The sequence below is a fragment of the Uloborus diversus genome, chromosome 2 (genome assembly GCF_026930045.1).
Source record: "Uloborus diversus isolate 005 chromosome 2, Udiv.v.3.1, whole genome shotgun sequence".
In the NCBI taxonomy this organism is placed as follows: domain Eukaryota; kingdom Metazoa; phylum Arthropoda; class Arachnida; order Araneae; family Uloboridae; genus Uloborus; species Uloborus diversus.
Window position 1 is genome coordinate 26597145 of NC_072732.1, and position 18720 is coordinate 26615864.

The 18720-nt window shown below is 32.6% G+C and overlaps 2 protein-coding genes across 2 annotated transcripts in view; one reads left to right on the forward strand and one right to left on the reverse strand.

The window, feature by feature from the left end:
- LOC129216925 (sodium/hydrogen exchanger 10-like) overlaps positions 1–4148 on the reverse strand; it is a 72137-nt gene extending 67989 nt beyond the window's left edge. Inside the window, exon 1 of the mRNA XM_054851142.1 lies at positions 4093–4148. Coding sequence (XP_054707117.1) covers positions 4093–4144 — 52 coding nt within the window. The 5' untranslated portion in view covers positions 4145–4148. The remainder of the gene's footprint in view (positions 1–4092) is intronic.
- Positions 4149–18285: 14137 nt separating this feature from the next.
- LOC129216926 (UV excision repair protein RAD23 homolog B-like) overlaps positions 18286–18720 on the forward strand; it is a 32689-nt gene continuing 32254 nt past the window's right edge. The window contains exon 1 of the mRNA XM_054851143.1: positions 18286–18482. Coding sequence (XP_054707118.1) covers positions 18417–18482 — 66 coding nt within the window. The 5' untranslated portion in view covers positions 18286–18416. The remainder of the gene's footprint in view (positions 18483–18720) is intronic.

Below are 18720 nucleotides of genomic sequence, written 5' to 3' on the forward strand. Positions count from 1 at the left end.
CATTTCTTTAAATTTTTCGAAGAATGTTTTATTTTCCTCCTTTGTATCTGAATCCTTAACCATTAATTACATTCATTTACTAATACACTAAAGCCTAATACACCAGCATTTTTTAATGATTCCCGGTTTCTTTTATGAGTATTTGTAGAAGAATGTTGCATTGCAATAATGCCTTCACACCATGATTAGCATATGTAAAGGGCTTGTTGCAAGAAACAAAACCAAAATCCAGCCCTATCAATTTTTTTACACTATATTTCCATCTTTTCATTGTAGGAATCCACCCTTTTTAACCATTCCCAATTAAACTTGTTCTTCTTTCTGCATCGATGGAGCCAATGTCTTCAGATTTATCCAGATACCTCATTTTTTTAAATGAGAACATGCAAAGTTCAAATAAATAAATTTATCAAACAAAAAAAGTAGCGAAATGAGAAGTAAGAGTTAACTAGTAAAATTTAATTAAACAAACTAATTTATATTTACGAGGAGCATATTAATAACGATAAAGTATAATTAGAATTAGTTCAATAACAACAGAACGCACGCAAGTAAAGATCATAAACCAGAATATAAAATAAAGAAAATATTTGCATACGATCAACTCCTCCAACTGCCATAAAGAACAAAGACAGGAGTCGAAGCTCTTATCACTTTTCTCTTCCTACCTTCCCCCAGTTTACAAAACATGACCGTAGCTTACACTTTATATTTATACCAAATGTCTTCAATTTGGATTTTTTCGTTTCATTAAACATCGCCCAAAATTTTACTAAAATGGGTTTTTCTGAAAATATAGAAGTTCCGGTATTTTGGAAGATGAAGATACCGGAATTCAAGATGAAAATACCGAAAATCCGGTAAAATACCGGAACACAATCAACCCTGTAAGGGAAAAAATAAATAAATACCCAAAGTAACGATCTTTCAAAAAAAAAAAAAAAATGTGCGTTGCATATAATATGAGCTTGTTATTTATGGTAGGTCATTATTTATGGATTTAATTACATCAGGGTGGCTACAAGAACTGCGAAAAAAAGTTCCCTAACATTTCCCTTAAGTTCAGCAAATTTCCCTGATTTATGTTACCAATGATAATGGTTTCCTTCCTTTGCCCTACCTGAAAAGCATTGCATATTAAATAAAATGTACATGTAGTTTTAAAATAACAATAAAAAAGTAATGAGTTGTTAACAGGAAAAAAATCTTCCTTAAATAGAGAACTTTCATTCATTCTGCCAGTAGTGAATTTATTTTCTTAATTGTGTGAGGAGCCCCTGGGTTCATAAATGATTTACATAGTTCTGTGCTAGACAAAGAGGCTCTCAAAAAGGCATTTCAACGAGCCTCAAACTTGTAAATCAGCCACTGCATTACGCTGTAACAGGGTGGCGACAGGAACTGGAAAAAAAAGTTCCCTGACTTTTCCTTAATTAAGTTCACCAAATTTCCCTGATTTACAAATACAAATACAAATACAAATACAAATGTGACGACCAGCAACAGGCACTGGGCCCAGCTAGGCTGGTCCTAGTCAATTAATTAGTCCCCAATGAAGATCAATGGCCCTCTTAAAGCTCTCCACTCCCTTGCTCATTACCACCTCTTCCGGTAAGCTATTCCAAGTGCCCACGACCCTGCTAAAGTAGTAGTTTTTCCTGATTTCCAAGTTAGCCTGAGATTTAAATAGCTTAAAACAATGACCCCTTGTCCTGCTTTCCCCGCAAAAATTTAATCCATTTACATCTTTCATTTTGATAAATTTAAATAACTGAATCATGTCCCCTCTGACTCTCCTTTGCTCCAGGCTATACATGTTAAGCCTATTAAGTCTGGTATCATAATCTAAATCTGAGAGTCCCCTTACTAATTTAGTTACCCTTCTTTGAACCCTTTCCAATACAAAAATATCTTTCTTCAGATAAGGCGACCAAAACTGAACAGCATACTCCAAATGAGGTCTTACTAAACTCCTATATAAAGGCAGAAGAACTTTCTTAGATTTGTTTGAAATAGATCTATTGATGAACCCAAGCATTTTGTTGGCTTTGTTACTAGCAATACTGCACTGTTGACTAAACTTGAAGTCCTGATTTATAAAGACACCCAGATCCATAACATTTTCTGCCTGATTTATGACTGAACCCTGTAAACGATATCTCATACGCTTATTTCCATGACCTAAGTGTAGCACTTGACATTTCCCTACATTAACTGCCATACCCCATTACGTTACCAATGATAATGGTTTCCTTCCTTCGCCCTACCTGAAAAGCATTGCATATTAAATAAAATACAGTGTTTAAAATGTTTTAAGCTGTTAATTAAGAATACATTTTGAAAAGAATTTTTTTAATAAAAATAGTACATTAAATTATCTACAGGGAAATATTATAGGAAATCTGAAACAAATACTTTACTTCCAGTAACCAGTTAGTATAGGAATTCTAAGAAATTATTAAAAACACTCTTAAAGACATAATCATGATAAAACTAAAAAGTTTATATGGAAATAATTTTGAACTAAATTTTCAAGCAATATAATTATTGCTGCAAGAATAACACTAATAGTGAAAGTATAGAAGTAATGTAGTTTTACTTACGTAAATAATAGACATATTTATGTAAAACGAATTGAAACCTTTTAAAACCCAGTGATATTGAGCTATTCTCTAATCAAGAACTTAGGTTTAAACTAATGAATACAGTATTATAACAAAAAAAAAAAAAAAAAAAAAGAATTAAAATATTTACTTATGTGAACAAGGTAAACTCAATTTCAAATGATTTCATCATTTGTTGCAAAAAATCTTAGATTACTTTCGTGAAAAACAACATTGAAATGCAAAAAAATAATCAATTAATTTCAAAATATATATGTATATAACTTTGTTTTAAAATTAAAGAATTTTTAAAGTCTGAAAAAACTTTTAGTACTTTTATAATCTGAGGCGACAATGAATAATACGATGGCGAAAAGCAAAGATGATTTTGATTTAAGATTCAATTTTAGCAATTAAAAATATGAAGAAGAAACGACACTTAAATTTTTATCAGTATTAATTTAAAAAACAAAGATTTCTTCTTGAAATCGTGATTACAGTATGCTAATTACTTTAAGACGACGAGTAAAGGCAAAAAAGCTAAGGCATTAATGACGGTTTTCTCTTTGCCTGTAGGGTTGTTTATTTTACGTAGCATGGAATGTGTGAAAGGAAAATTCAAGCTATGTAAAATAAATAACTTTACAGACACAGAAGTAATCATGGGAAGTTTACCCCCCCCCCCTGTGGTTAATAAGTTAAGATTCATTATTTTGACGTTGAGGGAAAAAGATGAACAAATAAGCTGACAGTATATAATCACCTCATTAATTTTACTTTTTTAAAACAGATAAATGGTGGAAAATACGTAGGGAATTAGGGCACTTAATTTTGCAAAGCAAAAAAAGTTTTTTTCCTTCACTTATTAAATTTTTCCTGAATTTTGGTTATTTTTCCGAAATTCCCCGATATTTCCCCTACTTTTCCCCGATTAATAAAGTTCCCTGACTTCTCCCTGATCCGTCGCCACCCTGTACATGCCAATTTAGTAATCAATACAGAAGCAATCATTGTTACTGAGATTTGTTCATTTTTTTTTTTTTTTTTTTGAATAAATTATTTTAGGTTCCTTTTACAGAGGTATAAGTTTAATTTTTATTTATTGCATAGGTTAATTCTTTAGCACTGGTTCAGAGGCGATAACTTACTGCTTAAATGTTTGCTTGATTAGTTTTAATTTAATTTTTATAAAATTATTCAATATTAAACAATATTTTCTTGTTAAAATCACAAATGGCATTGTAAGTATATATTTTTACAAAATTAAACTGTTTAATACTAATAAGATATGTATAGAACTAATATTCATTTTTAAGCTGAACATATATTTTTTATAGTATTTTTTTGTTTTTTAGCCTAACCTTGATTTTCCCAGCATGCCGGAAAGGACCAGGCAAGTTTTAATGAAAATCTGGTGAACCCTGAGTTTTGCGCCACGCCGAATAATGCGGGATAATATGGTAGATGAATTGCATATGATTATACTCACCAAATCCGGCCACTGCAAGAAGGAGACATTGTGGCAAAGCTTTGTAGAACATGTGAGCATCCATGCTAAATGATGACTCAAAAATAAGGATGGGAAGAAATACCAACATCATATCACTAGGATCCATTCTAGTCACCAAAGTAAACTTTTGAACAAACTGACTGTTGATGTCTAAGATTCCTATCACCATTCCAAACAGGAAGCAGCCAACAGTGTATGGAAATTCATATTTTTTGGAGCCAAAATTAATGGCAGCTAATAAAAGAAAAAGGAAAAGTTCTTTTAGAACAGGGTTTTATTTAAGCAATAGAACAGTGACAAAAATCATTTCCCCATAAAAATTATTTTAAGAACCTATACATTTATCATATGATTTAGAAAGTAGAAATATGACTCAAAGTCAGAGGCGCCCCCCACCCTCTCCCCCATTCTCAATTGTTGTTGAGCTCCCCAGGGGCGGACGGGCTACCTTTGGCCCGGTCGGCAAAATCACATTTTGGCCCACCATTATGAATTTAAAAAAAAAAAATGTACAGTGCTTCTATATAAGCAAAACTACAGTAGCCTTATTCCCACCATACTTCAAAGCTTAAATATTTATGACAAGTTAGAGAACCATGTAACGATAAGAACTCAAATTGAAAAAAAAAAGAAATAACAAGAAGTTCCGACTAGAACTAATCGAACCTACTTTCCCGTATACCCATACTACTTTCTAGTACCTGATCAATATTCTCAAAACTAGCTAAAACCGCAAATTATTTCAAACATATTTTTTTAATATCTTAAGCTGATTTCTAGGAATAAAATATTCCTCACTCATCTAAAAAAAAATTAAAAAAAATAAACGAAAAAATAAAATAGCAGCACCTTTTAAACAAAGCAGCTAATACACTTTTTTCCATTAAAAAAAATTCTTTAACAGATTTTAAAAATAAAAAATTAAAATTAATAAGCTCATTAAAATAAATACATCATATCAACAAAAAAAAATCATTTCTTTTTCCCCTGTTGCCAAAAATAATTTTTTAAAATAATTAATGCACTTACCAAAATAAATAAAAACAATAAAATGTCAACTGAAAGAAATAATTTTCATCGTCAAGAAAAAAAAATCGTCTGCGCACATCTTTATGTAGAAGCATAAATGACTTCGAGTTTATTCGCCGAATTTTGCGTGAAAATAAAAACAAGTCATATCAATAATAAGTATTTCACAGTTAAAACCATAGCTGCGGAGTCAAAGTAAATCTCATTTTGGGGTAAAGGAGTCTGAGTCGAATATTCAAGAATTGGAGTCGGTCATTTGTTCTCCGTGCATAAATTTTTGCCAAAGCTACGTAGTCAGAGTCGAAGTCGGGGAGTCGGAGTTCAATTAATTGTCGGGCACAGGAGTCGGAATCAGGTGTACCTAAATTCTCGGAGTCGGAGTCTGGAGTTTGGCGTCAAGAGCTATTTCCAAAAAAAAATTTTTGAAGTAAATCCGCCTTCAAGTATGGAATCTACATTGACTTTCAATTTCCGTGTAGGCGCTAATGTTAAGGGATTTGAACTGTTCAAAATTGAACGGAAAAGTGTTCAAATCAAGAAGATATTTTATACACAAGTTTTTTTTATCAAAAGCTTTTTCCTACAAAGTTTGTTTGCAGCAAATTCCCCTCACAGTTTGGAATTGCCTTGAATTTCCCTGTAGGCGCTAATGTTAAGTTTTTTTGAACTGTTCAAAATTGAACAAAAAATAGTTCAAATCAAAAAGTGAAATATGGGAATGAGGTGTCCTTGACGAGATCTTTCGAACAAAAAAAAAGTTTGCTAGAATCGGACTATTCATTCAAAAGTTATTAGGGGGGGGGACAGACAGACAGACCGACGAATGACAGACATTTAAGGGATGTTTCGGATATCGGTATCCGTGGATATCCGAAGGAAAATAAAGATCTGTATACGTATCCGTATCCGTTAACTTTTTTTGATGGATATTAAACGAATCATTTCTATTCTAAAATTTTTTAAATATTTGAATAAAATACCCTTAAATTCCGTTTAAATTAGGTTTTATTCCCTATTTAAATTATAAGGTATCATTTCAGAAGTCAATTTGTACATCCAACCCCCAATAAATCAGCCACTGCATTATGCTGTAAAGTCCTCAGGGGGCCTCCAAATTATTATGGGCCTAGTGCCCCAATTTGTTAGTCGGGCCCTGCTCATGTATAAACACCCCAAAGCATAGCCCGCGCATTTATAGCGGAGTCGGGGCCGCTTTGTCTGATGGTGCAGGCAGGGCCGGATTTAAGGGAGGGCAGGCGGGGCTACTGCCCCGGGGCCTCCACAACAAAGGGGCCCCCACAATAAAATTTTTACAAAATATCCTAACTTTCACGGGTCAGCAAATTTTACGTTTTTTCTCCCAGGCATTTTTTTTTTTTTGTATTTCTACAAAGAATGCTTGCACAAAAATAATATTATTATTGATATATCAGAAAACCCTGATTGCAAGTATCCATTTACTATCAATTTCTTACTTGATCGAGCATTTCAGTGGCAATATATTTTTTTTTAAATTCATTTAATTTGTAATTTGTACCTATGAGTTAAAGCAAAATAAAGTAAGTAAAAAAAACCCGAAAAATGGTTAAATTTGCAGGTCATCCTTAAAACTTCTCACTTTTTGAGCTCAAAAATTTAAAAATTATTTGACAAAATGACTTGAACGTAAATTTTTTAAATCGAAAATATCGGATATATACCTATATATAAAATTATTCGGATATATATCAAAGTATCGGATATTTTCGAAAATATGATGATCTTTTCGAACCCTGATTAGGGGCCTCCACACTTCCAAATCCGGCCCTGGGTGCAGGCCCTTCAATTTTTGTTGGTAGACGTACAACTATAGGTTTCTAACACTCCTTTTTCATCCCGGGCCCTTTTACAGGCCGCGTCCCAGTGGCGGCTCGTGCCTTAATTTAGTGGGTGGGCCCGCAGTTATGTTTATGGGTCATTCTTCAAAAAGTGTAATTTTTCTGTCACACGGCTTTTACAGTAAAAACTTTAGGGAACAATTCATTTAACGTTGATTTTTAATGTCATCAAAAATATATCTATTTGAACCTGACAACAATTTTTTTATTTATTTATTTTTTTTAGAAAATTTTTGGTTTACAACATGTGAATTCTCACCTTCGTGGCGTGTCATACACCTTGTGTGACTGTTTTTGTTGCTTAATAACTTGTTTAATTAAAAGCAGTGATGTTCCCATCAATTTTCCTGAGGGTATACTCACAATAATCTATTAAGCACAATTTGTGTAACGTGAACATATAGGTACATAGTATGTCATAATATGAAAATTTATGATTTCTATTTTTTTTGTTTGTGAGTAAAATAATTGGAACTTAGCTGGGCCATTGTTTATGGTTATTTCTAGAAGGTAACACTTTCTTGTAAGAATGAAAAAAAAAAAAAAGAAAACAAAAGGTTTCGAAATTGAAAAATATTTGCGTTCAAAAGTTACGTTTTCTGGAGAATGACCCTTATATGTTTACACAGATAAAATGATGAAAACAATGGTTAGTAAACTAATGCTGAGGAACATAAAATAATACTTAAATCAGTTAATACAAACTTCAGATAGCCCTACAAAATTATACCACTTGATTTAATACTCCCAAACCTGTTTTTGTGCGGTGGATAAGAACCTCATAAAAACAAATTGTTCGTTTTAAAGATAACTTCGTTCATTTTAAAAAACATTTTGTCTGTTTCATAAATAATTTTGTCAATTGAGTCCCAATCTGATTGAAATTTTCATATATCGCGGGGAAAAAAAAAATCACACAAAAAAATTGTACAAAAAGAAAGACCGTACGAAAACAGGTTTGTGTGTTCATAAATTATACAGGGTGTTCCGTTTTAACCAACAAGACCTTCTTTTTTGCAACCGTTTGTCCAAGATGCATACTTCTAATTGCAAAAATGTTCAAAATCAGGTGCAAGGTTAAGGAATTGAAAGTTTGAAGCAAAAATAAGAATGAGTCAAATGATACAAAATTCAATTTTTTATACGGGCCCTAGGTTCTCCAACTTATATTCAGGGAAGTCATCACCATTAAAATGTAATTCCAACACAAAAAGTTTGACATTAGTACGACCAATGTTCACCCAGATATGAAACGCAGCGTTTCGTGACTTACACCACTTCACACTCACTGTCAATAACACCTTTTGAGGGAAAATATAGCAGTTTAAAAAGGCTTAAAATTTTTGTGTGCAAAACTGGTTTTTCAAATTGATTAATGTTTTGTAGTGTTTTCGCGTATCACAGAATAAAATTTGCATTTGTTTTTTAACTTTGACAACCTATCATTCTTCTGAAAGGACGATAAGTTCCTATCTCATTTCTATCTGGTCCCTTAAAACTTTAAACTCGAATATCTCCTTGAGTTTTGGTCGCATAAATGTCAAATTGTTTCTGTTAGTAGTATATTTCAATTGAGATTATTTCCCTAAATATAAGTTAAGACCCCTAGGGTCAGAATAAAAAGTTATTTTTAGTTTTTGACTCTTTTTTTTTTTTCGCTTTAAACTTTTAGTATCTTAACTCTGCATCTGATTTTGAACATTTCTGCAATTGAAAGTATACACCTTGAACAAACAGTTGCGAAAATGAAGGTCTTATTGGTTAAAACGGAACACCCTGCATATTTTAAATGAAACACTCGGCTTCCCTTAAGCGATCGAATTGATAATAATATTAACAGCAGTAATAATAATATGTTGTAATAAAAATATTAATCTCATCAACTGTGCCATTCCCCTCCCTCCAAGAGGGGTGGCACACCGTCAAACATTAAGGAACCAGACTCTCAAAAAGAGAAAGACCCCTTACCACTAAAAACACCCCCCCTGAAAAATGGTTTTGCTTGGTGAATTAAATTATTTTCAGGACAGGCATAAAAAGTTATTCAACAATATTTAAAAAAAAAAGTACTTTAATTACAGTATACGCATCTTGACATAACAATTCAAGCAACCTTAAAATTAAAACATGGATAACTGACAAATAGCGTCTAAAAGGTCCGTCTGAACAACAACAAAAATAAGTAAATGAAATAAAAGAAATAAACATAATATTTCTATTGCTGCATTTTTTACTAATCGACTTTCAAATTTAACTTATGTGTTATCATCATTATTAAACAATAATTTTGAGTAAGAGTGGTTGAAAAATTAATTATGGTTACACATATACCCTTAACAAAATATTTAATCGACTAGTTATAGGCACATTAGCTTGAAAGGATCTTAAATATTTTAATTAATGTCAAAACTATACCTATCCTATATGATAGAAAAAAAAAGCTAAGGTACGTACCAATAGAACTGCGATCTGATGAAAAACAGTAATGTAGTTTATACAGTGTCTCTCGACCTTTTTTGACATGCGGGCCTGCAAAAGCTTTTCAAAAAAATTCACGCGGACTTGTGCTGTTTTCTTGTTAACTTGTAAAAAAAAAAAATCGCGAACCGTTAAAAACTAATGAAAAAAAAAAAAATTACGAACGGCTGAAGTTTTTCCCCCCCTTCCTTTTTTACAAAGTAATAATAATAATAAATGAATAAGTAAATACATAAAAAAAAACTCTATTAAATAACTGCTACACAAGTATTTAAATGTTAAGACAAAAAGTAACTATAGTCAAAAAAATGGACACAATTTTTGAAAAAGCTACTGAGAAATCATAGAAAATTATGAAAATTAATCTTAAAACTGACGTAAAAGATCAAGTGTTGGATAATATTATCATTAGGTATTATGGAGTTTCCTTTCTTTTCCTTTTTTTTTATTTTTTGCATGGACGACCAAAAAAATCTGAGGATCAGTCTTTTTTTTTTTTTTTTGCCGGTGCGTCAGACCACCGGGCTGCTCTACTATTCGAAAAGAAAGTCCTTACACAGAAATTTTGAGAATAAGCATCTCTAACTCCAAAAACAAACAAATAACTAAAAAAATTATGCATGCGTTGTAAAACAAATGTACGGAATCTCATGAAACCGGCAATCTCCATGCCTTATATATATATATATATATATATATATATATATATATATATATATATATATATATATATATATATATATATATGTATAGTAATAGCTGTTGAAGAGGAAAAAATTAAGACAAAAAAGAAAAGAAAAAAAAAAAAAACAGAATCGGAACGGTATGATAAAAGGTTTTCCCTGACACATGGGCAGGGGCAGCCGATTCTCTGCCCTTTTACATGTTATTCTAGTGAGCGACGTTGCTAGATTCTTCTCCGCTGATCTCGACTCTTCCCTCCAAACCGCTATAGACAACTACGATTTCGTTTGGGCTCAGCGAATTTTGCCCACCCTTGAGTTGCAATGAATTCCTTCGGGTGTTATCACCCGCCGTTTTTCGCTTTCTGATTCAGTGATTGCGATTGGCTAAGGGCAGAGGCGTGACTCTTAGTTTCGGGGGCAGCTTCACGCGAGCCCGCAGCTCCCAAAACTGTGCACAGCGCTAAAATTAATGGGATTTAAAAACTTTCTGGTTTTGTTTAGAGATATGCGGAGAGGGGGGGGGGGGGGTTAGATGTTTGAAATCTGTTGTGCGCCTTACTTTTTACTTTTTTTAAACTGAAACACAAAACGATATTTTTGTTAATAATGTATTTTATCAATTACAATTTTTTGGGTGGGCCGGGCCCACCCTGCCCATAGCGACGAGCCGCCCCTGCCGCGTCCGTCCCCAATTTCTTTGCCCCCCCCCCCATTTCCACAATATGGGAACCATGGGTCTCTAAAAACTAGAGGAAAAGTTGATAAGTGAGGAAAGCATTTGCACGTGTGGGCTTCTGCTATTTATTTTGGTTCCTGTTTAGGATGGAAAAAAATAAACCTCTTTCCAAACACTTTTTTCACTTAGAGAAAACAAATTACATGTTTTTTTTTAAATATTTTTAATATAACACTTAAAAATGTTAGGTGTGAATTTAAATGCATTATGTTCAATAAAAAAATTGCTTGAAGTGGCTCACTCGGCAGTTGGCCCAGTCGGGGGGTCCCCGACTAGCCGACCTGGCAAGTCTGCCCCTGGAGCTCCCCCTAAAAAGGAGATGTGCAGTCTGAACCATGATTTCCTTGTATAATCTTCATTTCTTTAAACTCCCCGAAAAGGCTTGTAACTTTACATCCAAGGCTATGGATTTATATCACAGCGGTCTCTGGATTGGAATTTTTTATTTTTATGACAGCATTCTTCTCCCACTTTTTGATTGCATTAATACACAAAATTATAATTTCATGCATATATTTACATACCTCCAGAAAAAAGACAGCACATTGCAAATTGTATGCCTCTAGCACCATTGATATAAGCTTCATAAGAAGCATCAAGAGTTTCTTCATTTTTCTGCATTGTGTGAGAAGTGTTGCTGAGGACATTGTTAAGATGAGCAAGTGTTGTATTAAACAGAAATAACAATTCATACATCTAAAAAAGAAAAAGACATTTCATTGAAATGTACAAAGAATCTGAAAACTCGCGTAACAAGTAAATAGTTATTAAATATTAGAATACAACATCTTACCAAAAGAAAATACATTTTGCTTTTATTAAATACAAATGTGACGACCAGCAACAGGCTCTTGGCCCAGCTAGGCTGGTCCTAGTCAATTTATTAGTCCCCAATGAAGATCAATGGCCCTCTTAAAGCTATCCACCCCTTTGCTTGTCATCACCTTTTCCGATAAGCTGTTCCAAGTGCCCACAACCCTACTAAAGTAGTAGTTTTTCCTTATTTCCAGGTTAGCCTGAGATTTGAATAGCTTAAAACAATGACCCCTTGTCCTGCTTTCGGTGCAAAAATTTAATCCATTAACATCATTCATTTTGATAAATTTAAACAACTGGATCAAATCCCCTCTGATCCTCCTTTGCTTCAGGCTATACATATTAAGATTACTAAGTCTAGTATTATAATCTAAATCTGAAAGTCTCCTTACTAGTCTAGTTACCCTTCTTTAAACCTTTTCCAATACACAAATATCTTTCCTCAGATAAGGCGACCAAAACTGCACAGCATACTCCAAATGGGGTCTTACTAAGCTCGTATATAAAGGCAGATGAACCTTCTTAGATTTGTTTGAAATAGATCTATTTTAAACCCAAGCATTCTGTTGACTTTGTTACTTGCAATGCTGCACTGTTGACTTAACTTGAAGTCCTGATCTATAAGATATCCAGATCAATAATATTTTCTGCCTGACTAATGATTGAACCCTGTGATAACTCGTATGCTTATTTCCATGACCTAAGTGTAGCACTTGACATTTCCCTACATTAACCTGCCATACCCCACCTATCCGCCCACTTAGTAATATAATCTAAATCCTCTTGAAGCTGTTTTACTTGTTCTTCATTTTCTACAATCCCCATAACTTTTACATCATCAGCAAAACAATTCATGCTTCCAGAAATATTCTCATTAATGTCATTCATAAAAATAATAAACAAGAGATGCCCTAAAACTGAACCCTGAGGAACCCTGCTTAAAACATCACGACATTTAGAATGATTTCCCCTCACAACTACTCTTTGTTTCCTTCCAGTCAGCCAATTTCTAACCCAAAGTTTTTCCTCCTATTCCTATATCAACTAATTTGCTGAGAAGAGCGACATGCGGTACCTTATCAAAAGCTTTTTAAAAATCAATATAAACCTCCAAACATTTTTTGTTATCTAAAGTCAAGGTAACCTTGTCATATAAATGCAATAAATTAGTAGCACACAATTTACCTTTCCTGAACCCATACTGCAAACTAGTCAACAGACTATTAATCTCTAAGAAATTCATAATATTAATTTTGATCAAAGTTTCGAAAATCTTACGAACCACTGAAGTCAGACTTACAGGCCTACAATTCCCAGCATTACCTTTAGACCCTTTCTTGAAGAGCGGTGTTATATTAACCAGTTTCCAGTCCTTTGGCACTGTCCCTGAGTTATAAGAAGCATTGAAAATATTTAAAATAACATCCACTAATTCCTCTGCACATTCCACTAAAATTTTTGGATAAATATTATCTGGTCCAGGAGCTTTAGGTTCTTTAATTTTTTCCAAATGAAATAGAACCTCCTCCTAAAAAAACACAAAATCCTCAAGCTGCATAATAGCTTGTCTTGCTAGTGTCAACTGTTGAGATACAGTTAGCATTGAACACACTGGAAAAAAAGTTATTAAGAACATTTGCAATACCCCTCAGGCAGGGTTGGCAAGGTTTTGGACACTACGGTAAAAACCATGGTAAAAACCCTGGTTTTTACCGTCCTGTCCAAAACTGTCCAAAACTATATTTTTAGAAAAATTATATTCTGTTAAAAACATCAAAAAGAGAATAAAATGTATCAAAGTAATGTTTTAGATAGAACATTTATTCAATGAGAACATTCAACTTATTTATGCAGCTGATTTAAAACTAGTTATATAGAAGTTGAATTCTTGATTAAAATTTCAATTTGTATGCATGATTTTATTTAGCTTTTTTATATTAGTAACCATATTTCCCTATGTTTATGCAGGTGGGAAAATAAAAGCAGGGTTTTTATCATCCTGTTCAAAACCATTGTGTCCAAAACTACTTTTTGAGATTTTGTGAGAAAATATCAAAAACAGAACATACATATATATATATAACTTATTTATGTAGCTGATTTTAATCTAGTTACATAGAAATTAAATTCTACAATAAAAATTTCAATTTGCATGCAGGAGTTTTTTTTTTTTTTTCCACAAACCAAATTTTTCAACATTTATGCATGTATGCAAAAGAAAGTGTTCAAAATATGGTGCTATAACTGACTTAAACGCAACAAATTACAATTTTTTTTTATAGTTACAGAATGTATTATATTAAAAATATGAACAAAAAAAGAATAGCACTAGTTTTATAACATAAGTGTTTCATCATCAATTTCTTGTTTTTTCATCTATGATTTAAAAAATAATTTTCGTTAAACCATCATGTAAAACTTATTTGAAAAACCATTTAATTTTTTTTTCTTTGGCTCCTAAATATTGCACATTTTGTAATATTCCTTTGAGTTATAAATGGAACTGAAATTAGTTGTCTTGGTTGTGTTGTGAATTTCCTTTCATAACTCTACCAACTCTTACATAAGAAAGTTTTTATGTAGTAGTTATTGGCAATTTTTTTAAGTAAAATATTTTTAATTAACATTTTGGAGAAAAATATTACCAAACATTCATTAATTAAACCTCATTATTATCTATAATTATGCATTACAAATATTGCAGTAAATACGAATTGATTAGATAACACCTGTAGCATAGTTTTGGACAGTTTAAGACAGTTTCGGACACTTTTGGACAGTAAAAACCACCTGTCCTGTCCTAAACCAGTTTTGGACAGTCCAAAACCCAACCCTGCCCTAAGAGGTCTGGCCAGAGGATATTTGGGTCCGTTAACGGAGCCTTCAAAAAAATCCGATCAAACAAAACGGACCTTTCACAAAATCCCGATCAACCAAAATGGACCCTTCACAAAATTCTGATAAACAAGAACGGATCTTTCACGAGTAGTTTATTGAAAGAGCAAATCTGAAAGCAAAATAACGCATATTTCCGACGATAAAACCAAAACTGATAATAATTGGAACTTTTTTTGAAGTCAAATTAGAAGGATCAGCTTATACAAAATCTGCTAAAAAAAAAAAAAACTTTGTCACTCTTGCGATGCTACTGCAAGTTTCCTGCAAGCGATAAATAATTGCTACTGCCAAATAAATATAATGCTTGTTGTTTGTTTCTTGGAAAGAAATTAACAGCTGAAAATAAGTTTAGTCTTAAATAATTTTGTTTGTTTTATCACGGCTGATTAGCAGCGGTGTTTTAAACTTTTCAGAAAATGCGTTGGTAAGCACTTTTCTCCCCCCCCCCCCCCGCTCATGATTTAATGAACAATAAGAATAATAATATATATCTGCGAAATGAACTTAGAACTGCAAAGGGGTAGTAAGGGTAGGGAAAAAATATGATCGCTTCAGATAGGGTTACCAACTTCAAAATTATCACCAGCCATTTAGCATTTGGCGTTAAACCTTTATAATGACAATTAGAAAATATTCTCATCATTTTACCAGCTTGTCAATATTTGCGTTTTTATGTTGCTATGCGATGTTTAACTTATTTTGGGAGAGAATTATATGGGTTTCATTTTTCGATGCTAACAATGATGATTAACTTTAAGTAAACTGTTTTACTTGCTGTTTTTTTTCTTTAAATGTCTACATTTTGAAAAATACAAACTTTTAACATCCGATATAAGAATCATATTTTGTTCTTTTTTCAAGCTAACTTCGCTTTATTAGGATGCAAATAAATGAAAAGTCTCTATTTTTGTTAGAACACGCATTTCAAGTTTTTAAAGCAAAATTCCATTTTCTTTATGAGTCAAAAATTAAAATGCTGAATCGATGGTTTAATTTTATTTTTGCTTCAACTGTGTCCACAGATATTAATGATATGTTTATCATAGGACTCTAAAATGCAATTTAAAAATAATTTTATCAAAAATATTTCTTTTACAAGCCGTTTTTATACCTTTGATGCCTTCACTTTGAGAATTGCGATCTCTTTACATCCGCTTTAGAATTTTTGATGTTTAATATGCTTTGTTAAGAAGTAAACAACTAAAATCTCTTTTTATTTTTGTTAATATCACGGAATTTATAAGTTTTAAACGAAATTCTGTGCTTTTTAAGAGTGTCTTCAAAAAGTTAAATGCTGAACCCCCCCCCCCTCTCGGCTGAATTTTATTTACTTATTTATTTATTTTGTTACAATTATTTTAAATGCTGTACAGAAATATTATTAGTATAATTTAACATAATGTGGAATGGTAGATAAATATTGCTACTTGAGGGAGCGATGCCCCCCCCCTGCCAAATACTAGAAAAACACCCCAGAATGATATTCTCAACAATAGAAGAAGAAAACATTCTACTTTAAGATGAAATGATTCAGTTTGTGCCCGCTCTAAGTTCTAAAATTTCGATTTAACAATTTTTTTTTTTTGCGAAATTATTTGATTTTTCACAAAAAATTTTTTTTTCACAAAAAACGAACCCTGTGAAAAATCCTGGACAGACCCCTGCCCCTATTGTTTTGGATTGAATTTCCATGCTCATCAACCAATCGCCCAATTTTACTATTTCAAATTTTAACAGAATTAGCGTAAGCAAAAAATCTTTTAGGATTCCCATCAGTGTTATCTGCTAGCCTTTGCTCCAATTCTCTTTTCCGAATCTGTACCAGTACTTTAAATTTCGTCTCGCCTTACAATACTGGAGCCTATCTGCACTCCGACCAGCTTCCTTAAACTGACGAAAAGCAGCTTGCTTATAATTTAGAGCTTCTTTAATCTCCCTGGAGAACCACATGGGCCAAACTTTAGTACTAACACCTTTTTTTCCTAAATGGAACATAATCCAACCGCTTTTGCCAATTTTTCCTTAAATTCCACCCACTGCTGTTCTACGTCGCTATTTTCCAATAATGACAAAAAAACCTGTTTCAAGCTCTGCCTAAGTGCAACAAAATCAGTGTTTCTGAAATTGGGCACAAGCATGAAATTTTCAACTTAGTACACTTCAAATTCAATCCAGAACTTAATGCGGTTATGATCACTATCTACAATATGATCCCCGACACACAACCCTTGAACAGAATTTCCTACGCCACAGAGAACTAGATCTAAAATCGCCTATTCTCGAGTCCCCCCGAGTTACAACTTGATCTAAGAAACAGTCCACAATAGGGAAGTTTTCGATTTTTCAATTTTATTTTTATATGATAGAGTAGCATGTATGAACATCATAGGTGAAAAAATTTTTGCGATACGATAAGTAGTTTTTTTTTTTAAATTAATTTTTAAAGTTCAAACTCTTGTGACGTCAAATGGCATAGGAAGTGGCGTCATGCCCTCTTCCGATAGAGGAGAAGATGGGAGAAGTCAAAGGTCACGCATTCAACTTCGAAGACGAAACGTAAAAGGCTTATCTCCTCGCGTTTCTGGAACATTAAACCTCTCATCTTCTCAGAATTATTCGAATAAAATCATTGATCTTACATGAGGAAGATTATTTAGATTGTGCTTTAACGAATCCGGTCTCCATAGTGTGTTTAAAAGGATTATTGAATTTCTAAAAAATAAAAATATCAGCTCGCTCAAAATGTTCCTAGCGAAAACAAGGGATCTTCGGCGGAAGGCTGCACATTCGCGCCCTGTGACGTTTCAGAAGCGCGCACTTTTGCGCGTGGATTTTTAAAAATTCATTAAAAATCAACCACAGTGTTTTAAAATTCGGCGATGGTGAATTTTTTAGTTTTGAGGATCAATTAACAATATCCAATAGCCAAAATATAAACATTTAATAGGTTGCAACTTCCCTATTGCTTTTAAAAATTCCTATTCTCTGCCATTACTAGGATAAAAATTATCCCAATCAATACACGGAAAATTGAAATCCCCCATTATGATGCGAACATATGCTTTTCTCAAAAAGACTCTAGCGAAATGTCCATGAAAAAGGTATAGTTCAATTCAAAATATTTTTCCCCGTGCTTATATAAGTGCAAAGAACATTTGAGGGAAATTACAAGAATATCTTAATTAACGATTTTTTTAAAAATGTAAATGGTGCGGTCTCTGAGACCTCACGTCCCTTCTTATGTTCTACCTTTTCACCTCCCCTGTTACAGGTTAATAGAAATAAATATATGTATAATCGAATTTTGGCAGAAACAAAACTGGAGAACGAACGCTCTTGAACATAAATATTAAAGTGTATATCCGCGACACTGTTTCGAAAAGGGATAACTGGGGGAAAAAAGAATTCGTGAAAAATTGATTTTGAAAAAGACCAAATTAAAACAAATTAACAGAAACGCCAAACATTTGAATTCTCACTTTCTTAAAAGAGAATCATCTTTTCAAAATCAAATACGATATACGATGCCATAAACTAACAATAATACACGAAATAAAACGTCAGATTTTTTTTTCTTTTGTTTATCTATCTACTAACAAAGCCTCAAAAATGAAAACATCTGAGGAAGAAGCGGCAAGATATTTGTGACGTCACTTTAACTTGAGTCCAATGCCGACAACACGCTTCTTCTGATTTTAGTGACTCGGAACTTTTTCTTTTTTTAAAGTAAAACAAAATTTTTTTTTGTCTTGTTTGTAGACCAACTGTGATTCAAGAAACAAAATGATAATAACTTTGAAAACTTTAAAACAACAGACGTTCAAAATTGAAGTGGAGGAATCGGATTCGGTATGTAGGCTTAAAGCATAAATATAAAACAAGATTCGCTGCGTAATGTTGCTATGATTTTTTTTTTCTGCCATGCTTATTTGAACTATTATTACGATCGATTAAAAATAATATTTCCTATCCTAAATGTCCCTTTATGTGTAGCGCTTTTGAACATGCTATTTTTGTTCTATTTCAAAAATAAAATACTTGTGTTTATGTCGGTTTTTTGGTATTTCTAAAATGAATCTTTATTTTA